This window comes from Heteronotia binoei, chromosome 21 (genome assembly GCF_032191835.1).
Source record: "Heteronotia binoei isolate CCM8104 ecotype False Entrance Well chromosome 21, APGP_CSIRO_Hbin_v1, whole genome shotgun sequence".
NCBI classification, from domain to species: domain Eukaryota; kingdom Metazoa; phylum Chordata; class Lepidosauria; order Squamata; family Gekkonidae; genus Heteronotia; species Heteronotia binoei.
Window position 1 is genome coordinate 36,466,322 of NC_083243.1, and position 26,676 is coordinate 36,492,997.

Consider the following 26,676-nt stretch of genomic DNA (forward strand, 5'->3'; position numbering starts at 1 on the left):
ATTTCTTGAATTGGACTTAGCAACCCTAATCACTGCCCCAGACAGAGAATTCCAACAATAAGCTGTGGCTAATAGCCACTGATGGACTTCTGCTCCATATGCTTATCCATTCCCCTCTTGAAACTGTCTATGTTTGTAGCCGCCACCACCTCCTGTGGCAGCGAATTCCACATGTTAATCACCCTTTGGGTGAAGAAGTACTTCTTTTTATCAGTTCTAAACCGACTGCTCAGCAATTTCATTGAATGCCCATGAGTTCTTGTATTTTGAGAAAGGCAGAAAAGTACTTCCTTCTCTACCTTCTCTATCCCATGAATAATCTTGTAAACCTCATAATCTTGTAAACCTCTTGGACACCAAGTCTCAAGAAAGGTGACTTGACACTTGTCCAGATTTGGGGCCAGAAATGGAACTTATACTAATGATATTTGCTACATAGGGTGCTCTAGGGACAGCCAGCAATGAACTTAGGACTGTTGATTAATATTTGTTCTTTGTGGGCCCATCATTATTGTCTCTGCTTAATGGTTAATGGAAAGCATACATTTCTCAACACTGCCCCACCATATAAATGACAGAGCAATACAGAGATCTCTCTCACCTGTTATCTTCAGGCAGACACTTCTGAATGCAATGTAAGTACAGAAAGATAATTTTCTGACTTTGGTATCACAGGTGTTTGCTGATCAGAATGATTTGCACGAGAGGTGATGGGTTTTCCCTGAACTTGTTAACATTTTTTATTCTTTAACTGAGACTCCATTTCACTGCTGCATTCATCCTCTCGACCAAATCATCGGTATATTTTTAACTACAGGAGAAATATAAAGTGATTCCATATTGGCTCAGCTGTGGTCTCAAGACAGAAAAGCTACAGAAAAGAAGGGAAGGTTGGCCATTTAAGCTCCTAGTGGCCAAGTCTCAACAACTCTGCCAGCGCCTCAAATCCTTGGTTCAGACCCTTCAGTGGGAATCTTTGTCTTCTCCCTAGTTGTCTCCTCTTGCACTGCTGCCATTTCGTGAGATGAGGCAATAGGTGAGCCAGTGTCCATTGTTAGTGGCCCCTAAAGAGCTGGCTGGTAAGGACAGCCCAGCTTGGCTCAGCCCAGGGCCACTTTCACTTCCCAGCTGGCTCCTGCTAGCAGAGCACCAGACTCTGCCTGGGAAATTTTTGACCCCAGAGTATGGTCTACAAATGCAAGCCTCCTTTTGGGCAGGAGCTGACAGGAGCTCTGGAACCTCTAAATTTTATTGTGCTCTTTCTTTCTTACCCCCCCCCCCCTCTCAAATACTTGCTTCTGGGCTCCATTGTTCGAACCCCCTGTGAGAATTTTGCTGAACTCTAAGATTTGACAAACTTTCTAATATTTTTCCTCACAAAAAAATGGGAAAATAACCAAAACATATGAAGCAGATAGATGGAAATCTTCCTCATGCCACTGCGGCCACATAGGAAAAAGAATTTAAGAAGTATGATGGGAGTAAAGTTTTATTGTGACAATTATAATTCCAGAAGCATTTTAAGAAAGATGCTGAGCTGATACAATTTAGCACGCCTTCCTGTGATGTCAGGGGTGTGAGGCATATGCAAATGAGTTATGGATAGGAGTTGTGCTAAAGAGCTCCAGCACCTCCTTTTCCATGAAATGATTCCTGAACAAATGTATTCACCATAGAAGAAAGAAGATTAGATTGTTTTAAGATTTTCACTAAATGGTTGCTCTTATGTAATTTCATAGAGAAGTGGTATAATCGAGACTATGGAGTACCAATTCCCGTTTTTCTTCCCTGTTTCCTATTGTTTGCACCACCTGTTACTTTTGCCACCTGTTTCCTCCAGTCCTTCTCATTAGCCCCATTGCTTCTGGCCACTACTGGCTTCAATTGGAGGTTTTGATTAAATTGCACTACTAAAGGTTCTACAGATTTAGTAGGCAGAAATTAACTTAATTTATTAGAACACTGGGTTAGGCTTAACAGGTTAGTAAGGTATTGCTATCATTAACTGTTACCACCAAGTTAGAGGCATACCAGGTATAGTTTGGGGTTTTGTCTGTATTTCATTGTATTTGCTGCTATCACCACAACTTGTTTGGTCTGAGGCACTGCAGAGACCATCAGAAGAGGTGATGAATGGGCCGGGGATTCCAGTGCTCCTGGGGAGGGGATAGTATAGCAGTGGGAACAGGCATAGATCTAAGGAAAGGAGTCTAAGATACCAGAAAGCTCGGCCTCCTTCCAGCCTGCGTCCCATCCCGACGGTTGCAGACAGTGGGGCCAAGTGGAAGCACCTGTCTCCGACATTGGTGTTGTGTAATGCCAGGTCCATTAATAATAAGACCCCTGTCCTTCGGGACTTTCTGCTAGAGCAGAATGCGGACCTGGCTTGCGTGACCGAGATCTGGGTGCCTGATGGGGAGACAGTTGCTCTCTTCCAGTTAGCTCCACCTGGTTTCTCGGTCCTTCACCAATCATGGACTAGCAAGTGGGGGGAAGGGGAGGCTTACTTCTTCCGGGCGCTTCTGTCTCCAAAGATCACTGGCATTGAATGTGTTGGCATGGTGTGTGATGTGGGAGAGAGTTTGGCTGTCTGGCTAGTGTATCGACCACCCAATGCACCGACCAGAGCCATACTGTCCCTTCTGGAGGCTTCAGTAGCTAGGTGTTGGAACACCCAAGGCTTTTAGTCTTGGGTGACTTCAATGTTCATGCTGATGACGCATGCTCCACTCAAACGATGGACCTGGTGTCATCCATGGCGGCACTGGGACTCTCTCAATATGTAACAACCCCCACACACCAGGTTGGACACATGCTGGACTTGGTCTTTGCGGCAGGAGTGACAGTGGACTGAATTACTGCTGATGCAGTGCCATGGTCGGACCACTATGCCTTGAAGGCCCATGTGAATGTTCCACTCAAAACCTGTTTGGGTGACAAGCATATTTTAGCTCACTCATGGAGCCAAATGGACCCCATGAGGCTTCAGACAGCTCTGCAAGATCCTTGGCCCCCTGGCGATTCTCTAGATGAGCTCATGGAGACCTGGCATAACAGGCTCCAAGGCGTCCTCTCCACCCCCGTTCAAAGCTGGCTCCATGGTACACCCCGGAGCTACAGCTGTTGAAACAGGGCCTGAGACAACTAGAGAGGCAGTGGTGATGTGCCCGCGACGAAGTGACAAGAACATCCTATAGGGCGTTTATGAGACCCTATGAGATGGCAGTCAAGGCTGCTAAGAGAACTTATCTTATGACCACGATTGCATCTGTGAGCTCATGTTCAGCACAATTGTTTAGATCAATTCAATCACTGACTACCCTACCACAGGGTAAATTAAATGCTAGGGAATTAGATATAGGCTGCAAAGTTTTTGTGAGCTTTTTTGCAGATAAGGTCTTGTCACTCTGCCATGACCTCCCGGTCACACTTGAGACAGTAAAGGAACTTGAGGCTCCATCCACTATCCAAAACTGTCTTCTAGTCAGTTTTTGGATTACTTCCTCCTTCAGCCTGGAGGAAGTTGACAGAACGCTCTCTACTGTACGCCCAACTACTTGTAGTCTGGACCCATGTCCATCCTGGCTTATAAAGGCTGGCTGGGATGAACTACTGGCCCCACTGAGGAAAATTGTCAACCAGTCCCTATCTGAAAGGACCTTCCCACAGCCTCTTAAAGAGGCAGTAGTCTGCCCCCTTCTGAAGAAACCATTTTTGGACCTGGTCGTATTGGCAAACTAACGGCGGTGTCAAACTTGCCTTTTTTGGGCAAGATTATTGAGAGAGCGGTTGTGGTGCAGTTACAGAGCTTTCTGGATGATGCTTCCTTGCTAAACCCTTTTCAATCTGGTTTCCGCCCAGGTCATGGGACAGAGACAGTTTTGATCGCTCTCATAGATGACCTCCAGAGGCATCTGGATAGAGGTGGCTTGGTGGTACTGATGCTTCTAGATCTATCGGCTGCGTTTGACACAGTCGATTATCAGTTACTACCTGACGCCTCGCCAATGCTGGGATACAGGGGTTGGCCTTACAATGGCTTTCCTCCTTCCTTCAGGGTTGGGGGCAAAGGGTGGCAATAGGGGAGGAACTGTCTCATTGGCACCCACTTGTGTGCGGTGTGCCACAAGGGGCAGTCCTCTCCCCGATGTTATTTAACATCTACATGTGCCCCCTTGCCCAGATTGCCCAGAGGTTCGGGCTGGGATGTCATGTATGCAGATGACACCCAGCTCTATCTGTTGATGGGCGGCCAATCCGACTCCTCCCCAGAAGACCTGACCATGGCGCTTCAAGCTGTAGCAGGGTGACTCAGACTGAGTCGACTGACATTGAATTCGACAAAGACGGAGGTCCTGTACCTAAGTCATCATGGTCTAGGAACTGAGGTCTCGTTACTGACCTTTGACAGGGTGCTACTTACACTAGCACCCAAGGTTAAAAGCTTAGGGGTGCTTCTGGATCCCTCCTTAAATATGGAGGCCCAGTTGGCGGCAACCACCAGATCAGCCTTTTATCACCTTAGGCTTATAGACAGTTTGTCTTTTACCTTGAATGCAATGACTTAGCGACAGTGATCCACGCTACGGTAATCTCAAGATTGGATTACTGCAATGCCCTCTACATGGGGCTGTCCTTGTCTCAAACCTGGAAGCTTCAATTAGTGCAGAATGTGGCAGCCAGGTTGTTACTGGGTCTTTCCTTACGGGACCGCCTTTCCCCACGTTCCCCAGAGAGCACTTCGGTCTGGATCACAAAATCTGCTTTCAATCCCCAGCCCTAAGGAGGCCAGGCTCATGACAACTAGAGCCAGGGCCTTCTCTGGAGTGGCCCCACACTGGTGGAATGAGTTGCCAGAAGACGTTAGGGCCCTGTGAGAGCTCATACAGTTCTGCAGGGCCTGTAAGATGGCACTCTTCCACCAGGCATTTGCAAACTAGATTGCTGGCCGCTAGTCCTCAGGAAACATCTGGACCACCATCTTGCAAGCTGGACCACCTCTTGCAAGCTGCTCTGTAGCAGCAGTGGAAAGGACCATCTAAGATCTGCTTACAGAGAACATAAATTTGAATTTAAGACCATAGCATCAAAATGTTATTTTTTTGTTTTTAAACTGTTTTATGGTTTTATGTTTTTATATGTTTTATACTCATGCATACACACGAGCTTGTAAGCTGCCCTGAGCCTGCTTCAGCGAGGAAGATGGGATATAAATGGAATTAAATAAATAAATACTGACAACAGGTTTTCCTGAATTCTCAGCTTTTGTTTTTAAAAAATAAGTTTCTAACTTTTTTCCTTTCAAAAATATGCCCTTTTCATTACATCTCTACAAAGGAAGGGAATAAAGACTTAACATCACTAACCATAAAGGGGCCCGTGTAATTGGAGATGGCTCAGACAGCAGGGTATAGATGCTGAACAAGACACACTTACAGACTGCATGACCTTATATTACCATCCTTGTGTCTTCAGCCTATAGTATCAGGTGACTCATGACTAGAGGTCAGGTGACCTGTGACACTGCAGTTACATCATTACATGTGACTCCTTATGTCACCAAAAGGGGCAGACAGGGGGAGGCTCCCAGTGGCTTGATAGGATAAGTGGGACTTGATGGGCTTACCTATTGGAAAACAACCTTAAATAAAGAAAAGAAGTTGGTCAATTTTACAGCCACATTATAATGTATTGTAACACCATAGCTAACACAACGGGGGTTTTCTGCATGACAAGATTACATCCTGGCTGGTGATCTTCTTTCTAGGCTACTTCTTTGTGTACAGTGATTTCCTTAATGGTTGGCAAGAACTGGTTTTTGTGTGGTAGCAAGCTCTTTTGTTTAACTGCAGGCTTACTCTATATGCATCTGGCTTAACACAACCAGCATATGTGCTACTCTTGCTTTCCCTTCATGGTGGCTGAGCAGGAACAAGATGGATGCAGGACCCCTACATCATGACTTCTGGTAAAGGCTGCATTTGGTGGCTGTCTTCAGTGGACAGGAGTGCAGTGGTCAGGCCTCGGATTCAGCAGGAGCTCACAGGAGCACAGCTCCTGAACCTTTCTGAGAGTTCCACCTCCTCCTTCTCACCTAGTAGGTGCAGCTGCATAACAATCCCTGGATGAGCTCCACCACCTATTTTACTACAAAACGACCCCTGGCAGTGGTGTTCTGCATGGCTTGGCAGCTTCTTGGAGAAGCCTGATCTGGAATCCCTCTATGCAGGGGGGTGCGCAGTCAGAGCAATGGCATGAACAAGCAGGGAGGCCTCTTAGCTAAACTGGAGTGTTTGCTGCTTGGCCTCACACAGTGAAATGTCCATATGGAAGCTGGCACAAATGCCAAATGCTTAAGATCAAACAGAATCCACTGCTATAGACAGTAGGCAAGTGAGTATTTGTTATTAATGTCCATATTGGGTTAGTTCTTATACCCAATGTTTTCTGCTTATCACTGAATGTTCATAGAGGCAGTTTGCATGTGTTCACACAACATAAGTTCATACTGAAAGTTCCTAACAATAAGAGTCCTGTATTTCTGACACTAGGCCAGAGTAAACTCAGTCCATAAATGGTGATAAAATGGGGTCCTGGGAGTCTGGTACCAGAATCAGGGTGAATACAATCCATTTAAAGTTGGAGGAGGAGGGCTTGGGCCTAACAGAATGGCCAGCATCTACTTGCCTGTGAAAGGCTGGATTGGCAGCTCTGCATTGGGAAACACCTGGAGATGTGAGAGGTGGAACCTAGGGAGGGAGAGATCTCAGCAGGTCATATAGAGTCCACTCTCCAAAGCACCAGTTTTCTCCAGGGAAACTGATCTTGCTTATCTGGAGACCAATTGTAATAGCAGAAAATCTGCAGGTGCCACCTGGAGGTTGGCAATCCTAGATGTGGACTTCAAACAATGTGAATAGAATCTATTTCATTCCCACCCTTTGTACAAGGAGCTCAGGGCATCATACATGCTTTTTTCTTTATTTTATTTTCACAAGAACCCTATGAGGTAGCAGTAGAAAAGAGCAATAGTCCACTAGAACGTTAAAGACTAACAAAATATGTGGCTGGTAGGGATGCCAGATCCAATTCAAGAAATATCTGGGGACTTTGGGGGTGGAGCCAGGAGCAAGGTTGTGACAAGCATAATTGAACTCCAAAGGGAGTTCTGGCCATCACATTTAAAGGGACTGCACATCTTTTAAATGACTCCCTCCACTGGAAATAATGGATAGGGGCACCTTCTTTTGGGGCTCATAGAATTGGACCCCCTAGTCCAATCTTTTTGAAATTTGGTCCTCTTGAGGAGAGGTGTTGCTAAAAATTTAATGCCCCAGATACTCGCAGTTCAATTCTCCATTATGGGAATCAGTCTCCATAGGGAATAATGGAGTGCCCAACAGGCATTCCCCTCCCTGCTTTCTGATGATCCTGAAGCAGGGGGAGGGCCTCCAAACCAGGGGATCCCCTGCCCCCACCTGGACTTGCTCCATATAGAAAAGTGGCTTGCTCCATATAGAAAAGTGGCTTGCTCCATATAGAAAAGTATTTTGCAACAATGGGTGAGTTTTAAGAGTGTATGTTCCCTGTAATAGCTAAATTGCTTGGAGATAAAGTTTTGGTTTCACCCCTGGGTCCTTGAAACGCACCATATTAGTTCATAAACAACCCGTATTAGAGTTTTGTTATTTATATTTTCAAGATGGTTCCTTCATGAAGCCTCAGTGCTTGTATCCAGTATGTATGGAGAGTGTTGTGGCGAGCAATGGAGTGGAAGGCTTTGCTCATGCTTCTACTAAAAGGAACTGGCTTACTCCCTTGTAATACACAGCACAAGTGGAAGATATTATAATACTGATGAAGTGGGAACATGAAATGCGTCTATTATATTATTGTAACTAGTTACTTGTATGCTGTATTAGTAAATTACTATGGGCTCTGTTTATAAGGATTTAATTGTATTTTGTGGTTGTCAATGTGGACTTGTGTGTCAAATGTATTGATTAAGGCTGAAGCAGTTTTATATTTAAAAAGCATATAAATATATTTAAAAAGTATTAAAAAGTCTGGTAGCCTATTTATATCACAGACATGTTGTTTGTTTTTTGTATATATCCTCACTGTGATCCCCTTGTTGATTATGTTAATATGCACCTGGGGATTGGCAACCCTAGTGGCAGGGCATGAGTTAGCCCGAGTCACTGCTCACCTCTTCACATACAGCCTATGAGGCAAGTTCGGCTGCAAATGAGTAGCAGATCCAAGTCACAAAGTGAGGGTCATGGTAAGTTTGAATTCATCGAGACCCTAGCCTGACACTCCAACCAAGATACCATACTGGAAGAGGATGAACGCTGTAGTCTACAGGGTTTCAGTGACCTCCTGTTATAAGCTAATGTCTGCTATTCAGAGGAGGCCCAGACAACAGCCCACATTTCAAGAGGTGGGAGACCCATGTGTTGCTGGGACACCCATAGCCTTCTGCACAGGGCTCAGAAGCACCCTACTAGAACATTTCAGGCTGGGGAAATGGGAAGAGGGGCAGACAGAAGCTCAGTTTGTGCTCTGCTCCCAATCCAAACTGGGATGTCCACGCAGGCTTTGAGGAGACCCCGTAATGCACAAACTGAGGAAGAGACACAGGGTAGAGACACCAGACCCAATTGGTGTATTCTAGGTTTAAGACAACATATCTTAAAAACAGCACTGATAAACATCTATTATTATGTTGTTGAAGTCTTCAGTGTGCATGTTTTTGTTGTTGTTTTAACAGATCCTCTCCAAAAGAACACCATGTCTAATTTCTATGTGTGTTTGCACCCAACTTGAACATTTCAGGCTGGGGAGAAATGGGAAAAGGGGCAGACAGATCAACTTTTGCTCTGTTCCCAATCCAAACTGGGATCTCCACACATGCTTTGAGGAGACCCTGTAATGTTTAAGTTTATTAGATTTATATCCCGCCCTCCCTGTCGTAGAAAGCTCAGGGTGGCTCACAACCAATAAAATCACAATAAAACAATTCAACAACATTAATTACATCATAATTAAAATTCAACAGTTAAAACAATCTGGTACTAATATCATTTGATGTTCTTTCATTTCTGATGGCTTCAGTACTTATTAGAAATCGTTCACTACTACTGACCATTACACAGGGTAGGGACACCAGACAACATAAACATAGGTTTAAGACAACATATTTTAATCACAGCACTGATAAACATCTATTATTATGTTGTTGAAGTCGTGTGAATGTTGTGATTTTTTCTTACAGATTCTCTCAAAAAGGACACCATGTCTAACTTCTATGTGTGTTTGCTACTTGCTGGTCTCTGCATCCTTGCCAGCTGTCATCATGTGCCCGGACACCAGGGTGGCCACGATGGGCATGAACATCCAGCAGATGACCAACCCCCTGCTGAAAGTCACCAGGAGAGCAGCCATTTGCCCTGTTTCAAGATAGCTCCAAACAATGCTGAGTTTGCATTTAAATTTTACCACCAGATAGCTTCCAAGGCTCCTGATAAAAACATTTTCTTTTCTCCAGTGACCATTTCCACTGGCATTATGCTTGTGACCCTGGGACCTAAATCAGGGCCGACACTAGATCAGATGTTTTCAGCAATTGGCTTTAATCAGTCCATGATCAGCATAAAGGAGATAGATGATGGTTTCCACCACCTCCTACAATTCCTGAACCGCTCTGAGGCTGAAATGGAGCTGAGTGTTGGGAATTCCCTTTTCTCAAGAATCCCAGTGCCACAGGAGACCGTGGATGAGGCCCGTGATTTGCTCCAAGCAGATATTGTGCATACTGATTTTCAGAATGGCAAAGAAGCTGTGAAACAGATCAACAGCTACATAGAGAAGAAAACCCATGGGAAATTAGTAGACGTTCTAAAGGATCTTGACCCAGAAACTGCAATGGTTCTTGTAAGCTATACCTTCCTGAAAGGTGAAGTGCTTTGTTGGTTTCAAATTACACAGCACACTTATTTTAATACAGAACACAATCCATGTAATACCTTTTCTTGGGCACAAACAGCCTCAGTTGTCAATGCTCACAAGCTAAGTAAGGTTAGCATTTGGATGGAAGACTACCAAAGAAGACCAGGGTTGCTATGTAAAGAACATGAGAACATTAGAGAATCCATGTGAAACTCTGTGTCACGCATTGGTTAAAACAGAGGTGCCATCAGGAGGTCCTCCAGCAGTGCCAATGGAAGGCAATGGCAAACTGCTTCTGCTCTTCTTTTGCCTTGAAACCATGAGACAGAACCTCATATACCATTTTTGGTCCTGAAAGGACAACATAAGGAACTACAATACAGCAGGGCTACATAAACAAGGATTTCAGTATTGAAAAACCACCACAAAAATAAGAGCAATCCCTGTGGCTAATAGCCACTGATGGACCTCTGCTCCATATTTTTATCTAAACCTCTCTTGAAGGTGGCTATGCTTGTGGCTGCCACCACCTCCTGTGGCAGTGAATTCCACATGTCAATCATCCTTTGGGTGAAGAAGTACTTCCTTTTATCCGTTTTAACCTGTCTGCTCAGCAATTTCATCGAATGCCCACGAGTTCTTGTATTGCGAGAAAGGGAGAAAAGTACTTCTTTCTCTACTTTCTCCATTCCATGCATTATCTTGTAAACCTCTATCATGTCGCCCCGCAGTTGACGTTTCTCCAAGCTAAAGAGTCCCAAGCGTTTCAACCTTTCCTCATAGGGAAAGTGTTCCAGCCCTTTAATCATTCTAGTTGCTCTTTTCTGGACTTTCTCCAATGCTATAATATCCTTTTTGAGGTGCGGCGACCAGAACTGCACACAGTACTCCAAATGAAACCGCACCATCGATTTATACAGGGGCATTATGATACTGGCTGATTTGTTTTCAGTTCCCTTTCTAATAATTCCCAGCGTGGCGTTGGCCTTTTTTATTGCAAACGCACACTGTCTTGACATTTTCAGTGAGATATCTACCACGACCCCAAGATCTCTCTCTTGGTCAGTCTCTGCCAGTTCACACCCCATCAACTTGTATTTGTAGCTGGGATTCTTGGCCCCCATGTGCATTACTTTGCACTTGGCCACATTGAACCGCATCTGCCACGTTGACGCCCACTCACCCAGCCTCAACAGATCCCTTTGGAGTTCCTCACAATCCTCTCTGGTTCTCACCACCTTGAACAATTTAGTGTCATCCGCAAACTTGGCCACTTCACTGCTCACTCCCAACTCTAAATCATTTATGAACAAGTTAAAAAGCATGGGACCCAGTACCGAGCCCTGCGGCACCCCACTGCTTACCGTCCTCCACTGCGAAGACTGCCCATTTATACTCACTCTCTGCTTCCTATTACTCAGACAGTTTTTGATCCACAAGAGGACCTGTCCTTTTACTCCATGACTCTCAAGCTTTCTAAGGAGCCTTTGATGAGGAACTTTATCAAAAGCTTTCTGGAAGTCAAGGTAAACAACATCTATCGGGTCTCCTTTGTCCACATGTTTGTTCACCCCCTCAAAGAAATGTAACAGCTTAGTGAGGCAAGATCTTCCCTTACAGAACCCATGCTGAGTCTTCCTCAATAACCCGTGTTCATCAATGTGCCTACTCATTCTGTCCTTGATAATGGTTTCTACCAACTTTCCCGGTATTGAAGTCAGACTGACTGGCCTGTAATTTCCCGGATCTCCTCTGGAACCCTTTTTAAAGATGGGGGTGACATTTGCTACCTTCCAGTCCTCAGGAACGGAGGCAGATTTCAATGAAAGATTACAGATTTTTGTTAGAAGATCCACAAGTTCAACTTTGAGTTCTTTCAGAACTCTCGGATGTATGCCATCAGGACCCGGTGACTTATTAGTTTTTAATTTGTCTATCAGTTGAAGGACCTCCTCTTTTGTCACCTCAATATGACTCAGGTCTTTCAACACCCTTTCCAAAATTAGTGGTTCTGGGGTGGGCAAAAAGTTCTCATCTTCCACAGTGAAGACAGAGGCAAAAAATTCATTCAGCTTCTCAGCCATTTCCCTATCCTCCTTCAGTAATCCTTTTACCCCATGGTCATCCAACGGCCCCACTGCCTCCCTGGCTGGTTTCCTACTTCTAATATATTTGAAGAAATTTTTATTGTTGGTCTTTATTTTTTTTGCAATATGCTCCTCATAGTCCCTTTTTGCCTGCCTGATCACAGTCTTGCATTTGATTTGCCACAGCCTGCGTTCCCTTTTACTAATCTCACTTGGACTGGTTTTCCACCGCTTAAAGGAGTCCTTCTTACCTTTTACAGCTTCCATTACTTTGTTTGTTAACTATGCAGGCCTTTTCTTATGCCTGTTTGTGCCTTTCCTAACTTGTGGTATGTATTTTATCTGAGCTTCTAGGATTATAGTTTTAAATAGTCTCCAAGCTTCCCCAAGGGTTTTGACCGTATTTACCTTTCCTTTCAGTTTCCTCCTCACATGCCTCCTCATCTCAGTGTATTTACCCCTTTTAAAGTTAAATGTGGTTGTGGCTATCTTTTTTGGGCAACTCCATATGGTGAAATCAATAACATTATGGTCACTGCTCCCAAGCGGCGCAATCACTTTTACATCTCTCACCAAGTCTTGGGCATTACTTAGGACCAAATCCAGGGTCGCCCCACCCGTGGTAGATTCTGTGACCATCTGCTCCATAGCACAGTCATTGAGAGCATCAAGAAACTCAATCTCTTTCTCTCGACCAGAACACATATTGACCCAATCAATCTGCGGGTAGTTAAAATCACCTATTACGACACAGTTTTTACATTTAGCTGCTATCTTTAAGCTTTCCATCATATTATAATCGTCCTCTCTCTTTTGATTTGGTGGGCGATAACTCCCATAGTTAAATTTCCTTTTGGGCCCTCTATTTCAACCCAAAGCATTTCTAAAAGTGAATCTAATTCTCTGACCTCAGTCTTACTGGACCGTATATCCTCTCTGACATACAGAGCCACCCCACCTCCAACCCTTCCCTTCCTATCCTTCCAATATAACTTATATCCAGGAATCACCGTGTCCCACTGATTCTCCTCATTCCACCAAGTTTCTGAAATTCCCACAATGTCTATGTTTTCTCCCAACACTAAACATTCCAATTCACCAATTTTACTTCGAACACTTCTAGCATTTGCATACAAACATCTATAATTTCCCAGGCAAGCGAGGCCCACCACCTTCCTCCTGCTGCCTCGAGACTCTGGCAGACAGTCCATTCTGTTTCTCACCATCACAGTGGACAACTCTGGTCCATTACCCGGTAGAAAAATAGCAGCCAACCCTACATCTCTTTGAGACGAGTCCTCCTGAACCAGAGACATTTCATCTCCTGTCGGCTTTCACCCAAGATTTAGTTTAAAAACTGCTCTGCCACCTTTTTAATTTTAAGCACCAGCAGCCTGGTTCCATCCGGGGACAAGTGGAGACCGTCTCTTTTGTACAGCTCCCGCTTGTTCCAGAAAGCATCCCAGTGCCTAACAAACTTAAACCCTTCCTCCTTACACAATCGTCTCATCCACACATTGAGACTTCTCATTTGTGCCTGTCTCTCCTGCCCTGCACATGGAACAGGTAGCACTTCTGAGAAGGCTACCTTGGAGGTCCTGGCCTTAAGTCTCCCACCTAGCAGCCTAAATTTTTCCTCCAGGACCTCACGACTGCATTTCCCCACATTGTTGGTGCCAACATGCATCACAACCACAGGCTCCTCCCCAGCACTGTCTATCAGCCTATCTACTACACGCGTAATGTCCGCTACCTTCGCACCAGGCAGGCAAGTCACCATACGGTCAGTATGTGGTTTCACCACCCAGCTGTCTACTTGCCTAAGGATCGAATCACCAACTACCAACCCCCCCCCCTGCCCAGGGATGGTTCCTTGGCGTGATTGGATTCCCGCTCACCAACCGAAGAAGCGGTCCCTTCTGAGGGCGCATTCCCCTTATCCTCAGCACGGTGCCCTGTTCCCTCTCGACCCTCATGCTCTCTGGCAGCAATGGAGCTGCTACGTTCAGAGCGGGGCTCATCTAATACGCCCCCAAGAGTCTTCCCCAAGTGCCTAACTGACCGTCTCTGCTTCTCCACGGCAGTCACCTCGGCCTCAAGGGTACGAACTCGTTCCCTGAGGACCAAGAGCTCTTTGCATCGAGCACACACCCAAGACTTCTGTCCTTTGGGCAGATAGTCATACATATGACAGTGCAAAATACTGGAAAGCCCCCAACCCCCTGCTGGCATTCTATCTTCATTATATATATATATATATATATATATATATATATATTTAAAATATACAGTCCACTTTAAATGCTGTTTGTTTAAGTGGCTCCCCTTCTGGAGGGTCAACTTACCTTATTGGGAGAACAAGGAAATCAGGGATCTGGGTTCCTGGTCCTTACAGAGCCACTAGGCAAAGAGCCACAGGCCAAGAGCCCTTTAGCTCTCTTGCCCTTTGGCAAGGCGCAGCTTAAAATGCAAAGAGGGTGGAGCAGACCACTCCTAAGCAATCATCAACAATCACTTTCACCTTTAGCCTACTCACCCAAACATACAGCAGTTCCCCAGCTATCACAACTCAGCCTTTTAAGCAGTCACACAAACCTCAGAATGAAGTCTTTTAAAACTCAGAAATTCTCAGAAACTTCTCCAGCTGTCTCAGCTTATCAGAGCTGCTCTGCTCTGTTCTGCTCCTCTCAGCAACAAAGGAGTAGAGTAGACTATGGGTCAATCCACATTGGTAGAAGCTGAAATAGTAGACAGTGCCATCTTTAGTAGACTTCCACACATCTACCTTCATTGACTTTAAAATGGGTAGTTCTGCTTAGGATAGTTAGTTTTGAATCCAGTAGCACCTTAGGGTCCAACAAGAATTTCTGGGCATAGGCTTTTGAGAGTTAAAGCTCCCTTCATCAGACACAAGCAGAGCTCCCTAACAAATGGTGCTTTGGCTTGTAAAACCTTCTGCCCTGGAAATGTTGGTCTCTCAGGTGCCACTGGATCCGAACCGAACTGTTCTCCTGCTGACCAACATGGCTACCCTCTGAAATAATCTTCTTAGGATGGCACTGATAGTCTCTTCATGCCTCATATCTCATGTAGGTAGGAAAGAAGGTGATGTGTGACATCACTCTTTCAGTTGCCACTTGCCAGAACAAGGAAATGCTAAAATGAAGATGGCACATCACAGTTTTTCCACTTGGGATGCCAGTCTCCAGGCGGCAGCAGGGAATCCCCAGAATTACATCTTATCTACAGACTAGAGAGATCAGCTCCCCTAGAGAAAATGGATGCTTTGGAGGATGGACTCTATGGCACTTTACCCCACTGAGGTTTCTGCCCTTTCCAGGCTCCATCGCCAAGTCTCCAGGAGTTATCCCACTTGGACCTGGCAATACTACCCTCTTTCCTCCTGCTGGGGTCCAGGGGGACATGACAACCCTATTTCCCACTGATGTAAGAAAAAGAAATGCTTGTGTGTCATGCCTATATATAACTTTGTCAAGTAAAGTTAGCACCTGACATTGAACACAATGCTCTACATGTGAAGGCACAAATAGTGAAGGAACAAGAGGGTTCACGACTCAGGAAGGTTTATATCTTTCCCATCAGATGAAATTGTTAAGAATTATAGCATAAGTGTATACTGTGCAGATTGAAATACCATTCCTTCAAAAAAGGAGAGGGATCTTATGCTAGTTTAAATCTGCTTATACAAACTCAGGTATTTGTGAGTATTACTTTGTATACAGCCTCAAGCATGGTTACTGACAGACGGAGGAACTTTAGACAGAAAAAGGGTATTACAATGTTGTGTTTGGATAGTTGATAACTGGCATTGCCTGCTTCCATGCAAAGATGATTCTATGCGTAGTTCTTGCTCTTGTGGAGGTATTTGAAGTGGCAGTAGTACATCCACATCAATATTTTCCCTACCTTTTCCTTGCCTCAGCCCTCTGTTGCAGCCACACACCTGCTACCAAAGGAGGGCTATTGTTATGCCCTTTAAAAGTGGTAATAGCTATAGGACTATAATTTTATTTAAAAGTAAGTCTCTATGCAGTGTTTAGAGAATAGTGTTTAGAGTGTCAGACTAGGTTCTGGAAGATCCAAGCTCATTTTCTGGCTGGGTGATCTGCCAATCACTCACTCTCAGCCTAACCTGAGAGCCAGTTTGGTGTAGTGGTTAAGTGCATGGACTCTTCTCTGGGAGAACCAGGTTTGATTCCCCACTCCTCCACCTGTACCTGCTGGAATCGCCTTGGGTTAGCCATAGCTTTCATAGGAGTTGTCCTTGAATGGGCAGCTGCTGTGAGAGCCCTCTCAGCCCCACTCACCTTACAGGGTGTCTGTTGTTGGGGGGAGAAGATATAGGAGATTGTAAACCACTCTGAGTCTCTGATTCAGGGAGAAGGGTGGGGTATAAATCTTCAGTCTTCTTCTTCTTTACAGGGTTGTTGAGTGAGGATGAAATGGAGAACAGAATGATATAAGCCATTTGGGGCCCCATTTGGGAGAAAAGTGGAGGTATAAATGAAGTAAAATAAAATAAATAAATATTCCTTTTTATTGCATAGTTATAAAGAGAAATGTGCAACTGTTGCCTTTTCCTTTATAACTCTGCAATCAAAAGGGCCAGAGACTTAGGCCGTTTTCCCACTTACCTTACCCCGGAGCGACATCCCTCTTCACCGCGCTGCATCTGCGCGGATTTCGCACAAATTGCTGCGCAGCACCAGGAAGAGCCGCGTAGTCCCGGGGCTTTTGCGTCGCAAATGTAAACTGCCAAAAAGCAGTTTACATTTGTGACGCAAAAGCCCCGGGACTACGCGGCTCTTCCTGGTGCTGCGCAGCAGTTTGTGCGAAATCTGCGCAGATGCAGCGCGGTGAAGAGGGATGTCGCTCCGGGGTAAGGTAAGTGGGAAAATGGCCATAATTAAAAAAGAAAGCTATAAAATAGTACATAGTTGCAATACATTGTTATAATGCTATAGTAATATAGTTATTAGAAATAAAAAAATGCCCCCAAACCCTCTATTGCTTGTGTGTATTAATGGCCACCACAAGAACTGAGGTGAGGAAAACAACACCAAAGTGGGAAGGACCAGAAAAATGTTTACCTTCCTGTCCATGTGATGTCCAACCACAGTTTTGACTGCAAGTTTTCCAAAAAGATCATAGCAAACTAGAGAAGGATTACAAGAAAGCAGGGTACAGCCTGAAACCAGGAGTAGTAAAAGCACATCATGCCGATGTTCTCTCCCAAACAGTGCTGCTCTAAACAAATCCAAAGTATAGCAAAACACATGGAAAAGCCATTGTTACCTTGAAATCCTTGCACTGCACCTGCTAAACATTAGCATCTTCTTTCCTCAGTGAGTACTGAGATCAAACCAAGAAAAGGTTCAAAATTTCAACTGGTTGTATTCAGACCTGGATGTGCTTTTGAATTTGGGTGACATTTCAAGAGTTTCATTTAAGTATGAACAAATCTTCCGACGCTGTATCATATACTCCATCACCTTTTTCTTTCAAAGGTTATTGGGAAAAGCCTTTTAGTCTCGAGAATACTCAGAAGAAGGACTTCTTCATCAATAATGAAATGACAGTGCAAGTGGATATGATGCGCAGAGATGGCTATTACTACACCTATCATGATGAAGAGCTGGCCTGCGAGGTGGTGCGCGTCCCATACCGAGGCAATGCTTCGGCACTCTTCATCTTGCCTGAGAAAGGAAAACTGAACCAGGTGGAACAGGCAGTGGGGCGAGAAGCTTTATTAAAATGGGAGGCTGGTGCAAAAGAAAAGTAAGTCAAGGGAAGCGTAAGAAATGGTGAGATCTGGATTGGAGAGACGCTGTGTCAGATGTCTTAGGCCAGTGACATTTATCAGAGACTGTAAAACAAAATATTGCAAGTGGGCTAATATTTTAAGCATGTTTAATTTTAAGCAAAAAAAAAAATCTTTAATTTAATTTCTGTGCCCTTTATAAAGTTTATATTACCTGGCATAATATTTTATGATACACATGGGTCGGCCCGACAAGGTCTCATTTATGTCAAATCCAGCCCTCATAACAAATGAGTTCGACTCCCCTGTCCTAAAGGTTGAATTTCTGAATGGGGTATTAGAAATTCACTTGGCCTTTTGTCCTGTGCCAATCTAAATCTATCACAGCAGCTAATCTCTGTGAGTTTTGGATCACTCTTAAAGTCACCACATTTTTTAAAGGAAGCCAGGATTTTCAGCCACTATGGCTGTCAGAGCATTTTAACGCTGCATTTTCAACTGAAAACACGTCATTTTAAAACATTTTGTTAAAAAAAACCCCACAGTTTAGTCATCACAGCTTTTTATTAAGCCAAAATACAAATTTCTGTTCAAAGCATCTTGTATTTTGTGCCCTCTTAGAGAGATACCTCAACCAACCAATCACTGGCTCTTCTTTCCACAGGAGAGTAGATCTGTCAGTTCCAAGGGTTTTACTGAAAACAAGCATTGATGCCAAAGAAATACTTCAAGAATTGGGTATCACTCAGGTATTCACAGACCAAGCAGATCTACGGACATTCACTAATCAGAGCAATTTCAAGCTTTCAAAGGTATGTTTCTCATAGTGGGGATTAAGCCTTCCCCTTCTGTTAGCAATACATGTATATTTGCCATAAGCAGGTATAGACTTATGGGTCTTCTGGGACTGTTTTTTGTGGAGAAGGTCATAAAAAAGAAAAACTGGCCCCCTTCCCTTGCAATTGCAACCTGAATTAAGCCTGCAGGTACCACTGGAAATATGTGTCTAGAGTTGCCAGGTCCCCACTGACCATCCATGGATATGGGGGGTAGGGTTGCCACCTCCATGTTGGGACACTCCTGGAGATTTGAGTGGAACCTTGGAAGGACAGAGACCTCAGTGGGGTATGATGCCATAGAGTCCACCTTCCAGAGCAGCCATTTTCTTCAGGGGAATTGATCTCTGTGGTCTATAGATTAGCTGTAATTCTGGGAGATCCCCAGGTCCCACCTGGAGGTGGCATCCTTCATACTTCGTATTAGCAGAATGTCACATATCTTCTACCACTGGCTCCTCGATTAATATAAGCCGACCAATACCAACATTATTCACCATATAGGAAGAATTTTGTAAGTACCCAGGATACATAGCTTACCCTTCAAAACAGATTTGTTGTTTATTCTCACAATGCATATTTCTGGACATTATTTCTAAGAGTGTGTTCTTACATTTATGTTTACAAATAGCCTGAAATTTCAGGGATGGACCTCACAAACCAATCCTCATTTTTCCCAAGGCCAACCTTGTTATCTAATGACATCCCATATAATTAAAATTATGATATGCGAAAAACAGAGTTCTGGAGTAAAGATGGTCTCACCCTGTTTTAACCCCACAGAAGTCAATAGGTTTAGGGCTGCAGTGCTTATCTATTTAGTTGTAGAAAAGAGTAAGAGTCCAGTTACACCACAAAGACTAACAATATTTTTGGCAGGCTATGAGCTTTGGTGAGTCACTGTTCACTTCTTCAGAAAGCTGAAGTATTTGAAGAAGTCTCGCCTCCCCCCCTCTCATCATAGATCAGGCAGAATGGGGGAGATCGGTTTAAATGCCTTCCAAACTTACCAAGGAACAGAGATTTGGAGGAATTAAATACTAGATTTTAGCAAGGAAAATTCTGGAGGTTTCAGGAAAAGCATTGTTTTTTAACCCAGCCTGACCTAGGCTTTCAGTCTCCAAGTCTGGACAGGGGTTCCCAATGATTTGGGGGGCTCCTTTCTGACCCAGGCCAGCTGCCCAGCAGGGGAAGCCTTGCCCCCAAAATCCTTGCTGGCCCCATAGGCACTGTGCACACCCACCTCCCCAGCTGCGACACTGAGGCTTGTGAGGTAAGCGTGTACAGCACCCACTCTCCTGAAGCAGGGATGGCCCTTGATTGGGGCTTGGAAGTGCAGCAGCGCACAGTGCCTGCTTCTCTGTCCAACCATTTAAAGGGAAGGCACCTTTTAATGGTTGGGGAAAGCACATGGCACTGCATCCCCATCATGATGACATCATTCTGCATGACATCATCATGTTGAGAATGGCCCTTCCCAGAATGCCCCCCACCCACCCTCAAATTCCCCCATGGGAAATAGTTGGGACCTGGCAACCCTGGCCTGACCTGGTCAATACGTGGAGAAACAGATATGATAAAAAACTATTTGCTGCAAGTAGAAGGCCCCTTTGGGTGCTGAGCATCTGAGCAGACAGAACTGTTAACTCAAGTGTGAAGGAGGCAGCCACTAACCATGACGTGACCTGGTCAGCTGATGGAAACTTTGAGGTAATGGTTTGTAAAAATCTGTAACTTCTTAAGCTAAAGAGCCTGTCCTATATTTTAACATCTGATAAGGCTCCTTCCTGCCTCAGGCCAGCTGCCCAGCAGGAAAACCTTCCCCAAAAATCCTTGGTGGCCCCATGGGCACTGTGCACACCCACCTTCTCAGCTGTAATACTGAGGCTTGTGAGGTAAGTGTGTACAGCACCCAGTCTCTGGGAGGAGGGAGCCACTTGCTCTTGCCTTCCAAGCCCTGATTGGGGCTCAGAAGGGCAGCAACGTACAGACCCTGCTTCCTTCCCCAACCATTTAAATGGAAGGTACTTTTTAATGGTTGGGGAAAGCAGGGGAGGGCGTGTGCACATGGCACTGCATCCCCAGAGTGATGACATCATTCTGCATTACATCATCATGTTGAGGATGGCCCCTCCCCCTCCCAGAATGCCCCCCCTCAATTCTCCAATGGGGAATAGTTGGGACCTAGCAACCCTAGCCTGACCTGGTCAGTACATGGAGAAACAGATACAATAAAAACTACTTGCTGCAGGTAGAAGGCCCCTTTGGGTGCTGAGCATCTGAGCAGACAGAACTCTTAACTGAGGTGTGAAGGAGGCAGCCACTAGCCATGCAGTGAACTGGTCAGCTGAAGGAAGCTTTGAGGTAATGGTTTGTAGAAATCCATAACTTCTTAAACTAAAGAGCCTGTCCTATATTTTAACATCTGTTAAACCACATGTAGAGAGTGCAACACAGGAATTGTATTTTACCCATTCCATTTGGTTCCCTTGCTCAGTCTGGTGCTGTGCTAAAAGTATGCTTGTGAATGGTTTCTTTTTAATAAATACCGTATAGCTTTGGATGCTGGTAGTGGTTCTCTGTAATACATTGACCTCCACCTTCTTGGACATGCTATTTTGAAAGGATTGCCAGGCAGTTGGCAAATAGTTATTCCTTCAGGGGTGCACAAGGCAGTAAATGGTCCTAGTGGTGATCAGGTGCTAGGCAGTGGGAGACACAGAGGAAAGCTTCAGAACGTGGAAGGGAAAGTGGGAGTCCTGACCATCCCAGTGGGTAATTCCTGCAAAGGTTTGATGGTGGTGGTGGTGGGTTACAAGAGAGAGAGAGAGAGAGAGAGAGAGAGAGAAGCCACTCCAGGTGTTGGGAGAACCTTGGAGGGCAGGGTGGTACATGGCCTGCAGGCCAGATCAGTCCTGTTCTCTCACAATTCATACCTCAGTTAGTATTTGCTTCTGCTTTTGGGATGAGGAGGAGAAGTTGTACCTATCCAACTTTGCAGAGGTAAATAAGTAAATAAATAAAGCTAGTACCCAATTTTAAAGTAGATTTGAACACCTGTTTTGTGAATGAGTGCCATGCACATCCTATTTATGACTATTGGTATGATCACTTTTGGAAAGACTTCATCTGTCACAGTTAGACACAATCCCATAAAATGTGTTCCAGACATTCCGATCTATTACAAAAATGTAGACTTCACCCTACAAAATGGTCACTGAATGTCAATCTAGCATGAGTAGGAGGGAGAGGAGGCAGAGACCTGCAACTCCCTTACACAGAGCAGATGCTGCCAGGAGGGAACATCTACACAAGGACCCCAGATCACAGCTGCAATGATAAATCACAGAAATAACGTAACTAATATCTCCTAAGACATTAAATAATGTATTTTGCTTTGGAAGACTAGAATAGATACAATGCTGCTCCTTCCCCCCACCCCCCCCATCCTTCCTTTCTCTTGGTATTAATTCTTACTTTTGCTTTCCTTGCAGGTTGTCCACAAAGCATATTTGAACATCCAAGAGAATGGCACTGAAGCTGCTGATACCAATGTTGTTGAACTGGTCCCAGCATCTCTCCCCCCTGTAATTATATTCGACAGGCCCTTCCTATTTATGATTGTAGAGCATTTTACCCGTACCATCTTATTCTTAGGGAGGGTTGTGAACCCTAATGACCACTAATCACACAGCTGGGAAACTCAGGAGGCTCTCTTAATGCCCAAGTGCTAGCTCTATGTATGCGAAGAATTTCTTCTAGAGCAAATTGAAAAAAAAACTGATGTGATAACCTGGAGTCTGTGGAAAAAAACAAAGAATCTGGTTGTTCTTTCCGCTATACAGAATTTCTCATCTCACAGATACCAATGGCAGCTGAGGCAGCGTAGTGGCTAAGATTATGAGCTATGAGCCACAGGGTCTTCCATTCAAATCTTAAGCCCATCACAGACTCGCTAGGTGACTTTAGGCAGACCGTTGTCCCTGAGTCTTGTGTTGTCATCTGCCATAAGGGGCGATTCCTGCATGGGCATTAATTATGACTGGAGGCTGCAATATAACTTTTCCAGATGAATAAATAAAGTTTTGTAGAAGTTTAGGATGTATGTGCCATCATCCTCTCCTATGGCAAACTTTTCAATTTTGCACAAGTGTTGGGACACATCTGAGGAAAAGCCATTGTGAAAACTGTTGGAGGTATTATCAATGATTTCATTAAAAAATCTCCTGCTGAAATCCTCAGGAGATTGAAACTGGTAAGGATCACACCCAGCATCAACACACCATGCAGACTTTCTGCACCTAGGAACAGTGGGGCTATTTAAATCTAAACCTTTTGCTGTTATGACTGTCTGTGCCCAGAGCTGCTCAAAGTTGTTCTGCAGTTGCTTTGTACTCTCCTTTGCAGAAGCAAGAATACATTCTGCTGGATGGAACGGTAGATTACTTTTTTGAAGAGCTGTATTTAATGTGTCCAAATGACTATAAAGAAGCAACAATAACTGTAGCATGAAGTAAGAAGCAAATCTCAATAAGCTTTGTATATATCCATCTGCTTTTGCCCCAGGATCTCCTCTCTCTTCAGAAGATACATTCTCAAAGAACTGAATCAACTCTCCATAATTTGAAGACACTGTAAGGAGGCCGCTCTAATAGTCCACCTAGTGGGGCAAAATTGTCTCAGATTTCTGTTCTCTGCCTGTTGAAAGTGCTTAAACCAAGCAAGACGTTTGGGTGAAGTTTTTACAAAGGTAATCACTTCAGATAACTCACTCAGAAAACTTCTACACATTGTAACATTTTCTGACCCATCTTGTGCCACCAAGTTCACAACATGCGCAAAACAATGAACATATAATGCTCTTGGCTCCTCAGCCTTTACTAGAGCCTGGACTCCACTAATATGCCCAGAAACATTTGATGCTCCATAATAGTATTGCCCACAACATCTGTCAAGAGGCAGATCAAAGCAACAGAGTACATCCTTCAAAATAGAAAAGAGTTTTAGCAGTAGTGGATTCAGTTTCATAAAATCCAAAAAAGGTGTGTGCTTTTGTCCAACATTTTTGTCCAACACATTTTGGCCAACACTGCAAGCTCTATTGTGAATTCTTTGTGTGTGTGTGTGCAACTTGACACTACTTCCTTGTGTTTTCTAAGTAGAATAATAGAATCATAGAGTTGAATGGGACCTCCAAGGTCATCTAGCCCAACCCCCTACACTAGAGAGCGATCTGCCTAAACTGATTTAACCTCTAGTAGTTAATGCAGGTGTGCTGACCTTGAGGATTGTCCTAAGCATGTTAAGCATTCTGTGCTTATAATATACTTGGTTCTATGCGTGGCAGAGTCTCAGAGTAAGTGATAACAAGCTCTTTAATAGGAATGACATAGTATAAGGTCACATTACAAGACTGTCGTTGGGGCCCATGGACCAAACATATATACATCTCTGAGAACATAAGAACATAAGAGAAGCCACGTTGGATCAGGCCAATGGCCCATCCAGTCCAACACTCTGTATCACACAGTGGCCAATTTTTTTTGTGTGTGTGTGTATATATACACATATATATATATACACTGTGGCTAATAGCCATGATGGACCTCTGCTCCATATTTTTATCTAACCCCCTCTTGAAGCTGGCTATGCTTGTAGCCGCCGCCACCTCCTGTAGCAGTGAATTCCACGTGTTAATCACCCTTTGGGTGAAGAAGTACCTCCTTCTATCCGTTCTAACCCAACTAATCTCTAAGTTCCTGCGCAAGCACGTTATTGGGTCATTCAAACCAGTGGGGGCTTGTGATTGGTCCTGGGCTGCGGGGATTTCAATCCTACATCCCATTGTTCCCAAGTCCCCAAACTCAGTCCGTATGCCTCCAATGAGCCAGACAGAAACACCCAAAGTCTTCCCTTGTGTCCACATACATAACATCCCTCCCCCCTTAGTTTGCAAGCCGTAGTGAACATAGTATTTTAGGTACACGGGCTTGCGGTGCTTTCACGTCAACCGCCTGAACACTGGAGTTGGCGGTGACACGGTTTCGGCTTCAGCCTTTGCTGGCGGAGGCCCTAGTGCCGAGGGGGAATCTGCCGGCTGGATTGGGTCCTCTGAGGTCTCTGGTGGTGATGGTGGTTCCATCTGTTCCTCTGGCTCTGGCACAAGTGTGGCTGCTGGCTCCTCTGCTTCCTCCAGCTCAGGGGCTGTCTCACCTAGATCAGGGGCTGGGGTGGTTGTATTCTCGTCCTCATCTTCCCCCCCCCGGGTGCCTCACGCACACGCAATTGGTCGAGGTGTCGCCTTATTGTGAATCCCACCCCTGAGGTGACTTCGTACATGACGGCCCCTAGTACTCGGGATACTCATGCTGGTATCCATGCTGCCCCCACTGAAGTTTTTGGCAAAAACTAAGTCCCCTGTGTTGAATGCCCAGGGGGCCTGGACCGCCGTTGGCACCTCTTGCAGGTCGGGTGCGCGATCCAGGTGCATGTGGTCCAGGAGGGTTGTCAGCCGCCGGCCCATGAGAAGCTCTGCTGGGCTGCAGCCGGTGACTGTACTGAGGGTGGAATGTTGCGCTAGGAGGCACTCAACGAGGAGCACTTCCCACTCCCCATATATGATGCAGCGGAGTGTTTCCTCCGTAGCCCACACCATCCTTTCCGCTTGTCCGTTTGTGGCTGGGTGAAAGGGGGCCAACCTTATGTGTTTTATTAAATTCTGGCCACAGAATTCCTGAAACTCGGCCGAGGTGAAGGCCGTCCCATTATCCAATACCAAAGTGTCTGGGAGGCCATGTGTGGCAAAAACCCTGCGGAGCACCCCTAACGCCACCTGAGAAAAGGTGGATTCTACTGGCACTAACTCTAGCCATTTGGAGTAGGAGTCCACAATAAGGAAGAATATATGCCCCTGGAAGGGCCCCGCGAAGTCGAGGTGCAGGCGGGACCAGGGATTGTGAGTGGACTCCCACTGTTGGGCTGGGGCGTGGGGCAGTGCCAAACGAGTATCCTGGCATGGCTGACAACGGGCCACCCAGGACTCAATGGCGTCATCAATTTCTGGCCACCATACATAGCTGTGGGCCAGCGCCTTCATGCATACATTTCCCGGATGGGTTTCATGCAGCGCTGTTAGGACAAGCTGTCACAGTACGGGGGGCACCACCACTCTACTTCCCCACAACAGGCACCCTTTATGCACAGACAGTTCATCCCGATGGAATGCAAATGCCGAGAATTCCAAGCCCCCCTTCTGGTCACCCCCTCCACACCCAGTCCAGAACTCGGGAGAGGGTTTTGTCCTTGGAAGAGCAGCGGGCAATGTCCTTTGCGTGCACCAGGTGGTCCGAGAGGGCTTCCAGCGACGTGATCTGGAATGCCGGGGCCAGGTCTGGATCCATGGAAGGCAGCAGCAGGTGACTCAGAGCATCAGCGTGACCCATCGCTTTCCCTGGGCGGTACTTAAGGTCATAGTGATAACCTGCCAGGAAGATGGACCACCTCAACACCCGCGGTGAAAGCATTTGGGGCGTTTGTCAGTCAGGGGCGAAGAGGCTCAGAAGGGGTTTGTGGTCCGTCAAGGTTGTGATGGGCTGGCCATACAGGTAATCGTGGAATTTTTTTACCCCTGCCACGATGGCCAAGGCCCTCTTTGTCTATCTGAGCGTAGTTTCACTCTGGTTTTTGTAAGGTCCTTGAATAATAAGCTACCAGGACCTCGCGCCCATCTGGCAGCCTGCGGGCCAACATGGCACCGACCCCATAAGGCGAAGCGTCGCATGCGAGCATGACGGGTAGCCACTCATCGAAGTGCTCCAGCAAGCTGTTTGAAGTCAAAATGTCTTTTACTGCCTGAAAAGCGACGGCTTGCCGATGACCCCAAACCCATGGTGCCCTTTTGTTCAACAGTCTATGTAAGGGCTCTGTGACGGAAAGCTAGGGGTTAACCAGAAACTGAAGACTCACAGGGCCTGCGTCAGATGACCTGAGGGTGGGGGCCAGAGTGCTCGGAGCTCTCAGG

The 26,676-nt window shown here is 45.4% G+C and overlaps 1 protein-coding gene across 1 annotated transcript; it reads left to right on the top strand.

Moving 5' to 3' along the window:
- The first annotated feature begins 573 nt into the window (after window positions 1-573).
- Window positions 574-22,473, top strand: LOC132588732 (alpha-1-antiproteinase-like). The gene is made up of 5 exons (XM_060261121.1): window positions 574-635; window positions 9,278-9,958; window positions 17,567-17,837; window positions 18,485-18,632; window positions 22,151-22,473. Exons 1-5 carry the CDS (start codon window positions 629-631, stop codon window positions 22,340-22,342), a joined length of 1,299 nt encoding a protein of 432 aa, XP_060117104.1. The 5' UTR covers window positions 574-628; the 3' UTR covers window positions 22,343-22,473.
- The last annotated feature ends 4,203 nt before the right edge of the window (window positions 22,474-26,676 follow it).

Excerpts from the sequence above, each read along its gene's own strand:
- LOC132588732 (XM_060261121.1), top strand. Across the intron at positions 9,959-17,566 it reads AAGCTATACCTTCCTGAAAG|GTTATTGGGAAAAGCCTTTT; the intron begins GTGAAGTGCTTT and ends TTTCTTTCAAAG. Across the intron at positions 17,838-18,484 it reads GAGGCTGGTGCAAAAGAAAA|GAGAGTAGATCTGTCAGTTC; the intron begins GTAAGTCAAGGG and ends TTCTTTCCACAG.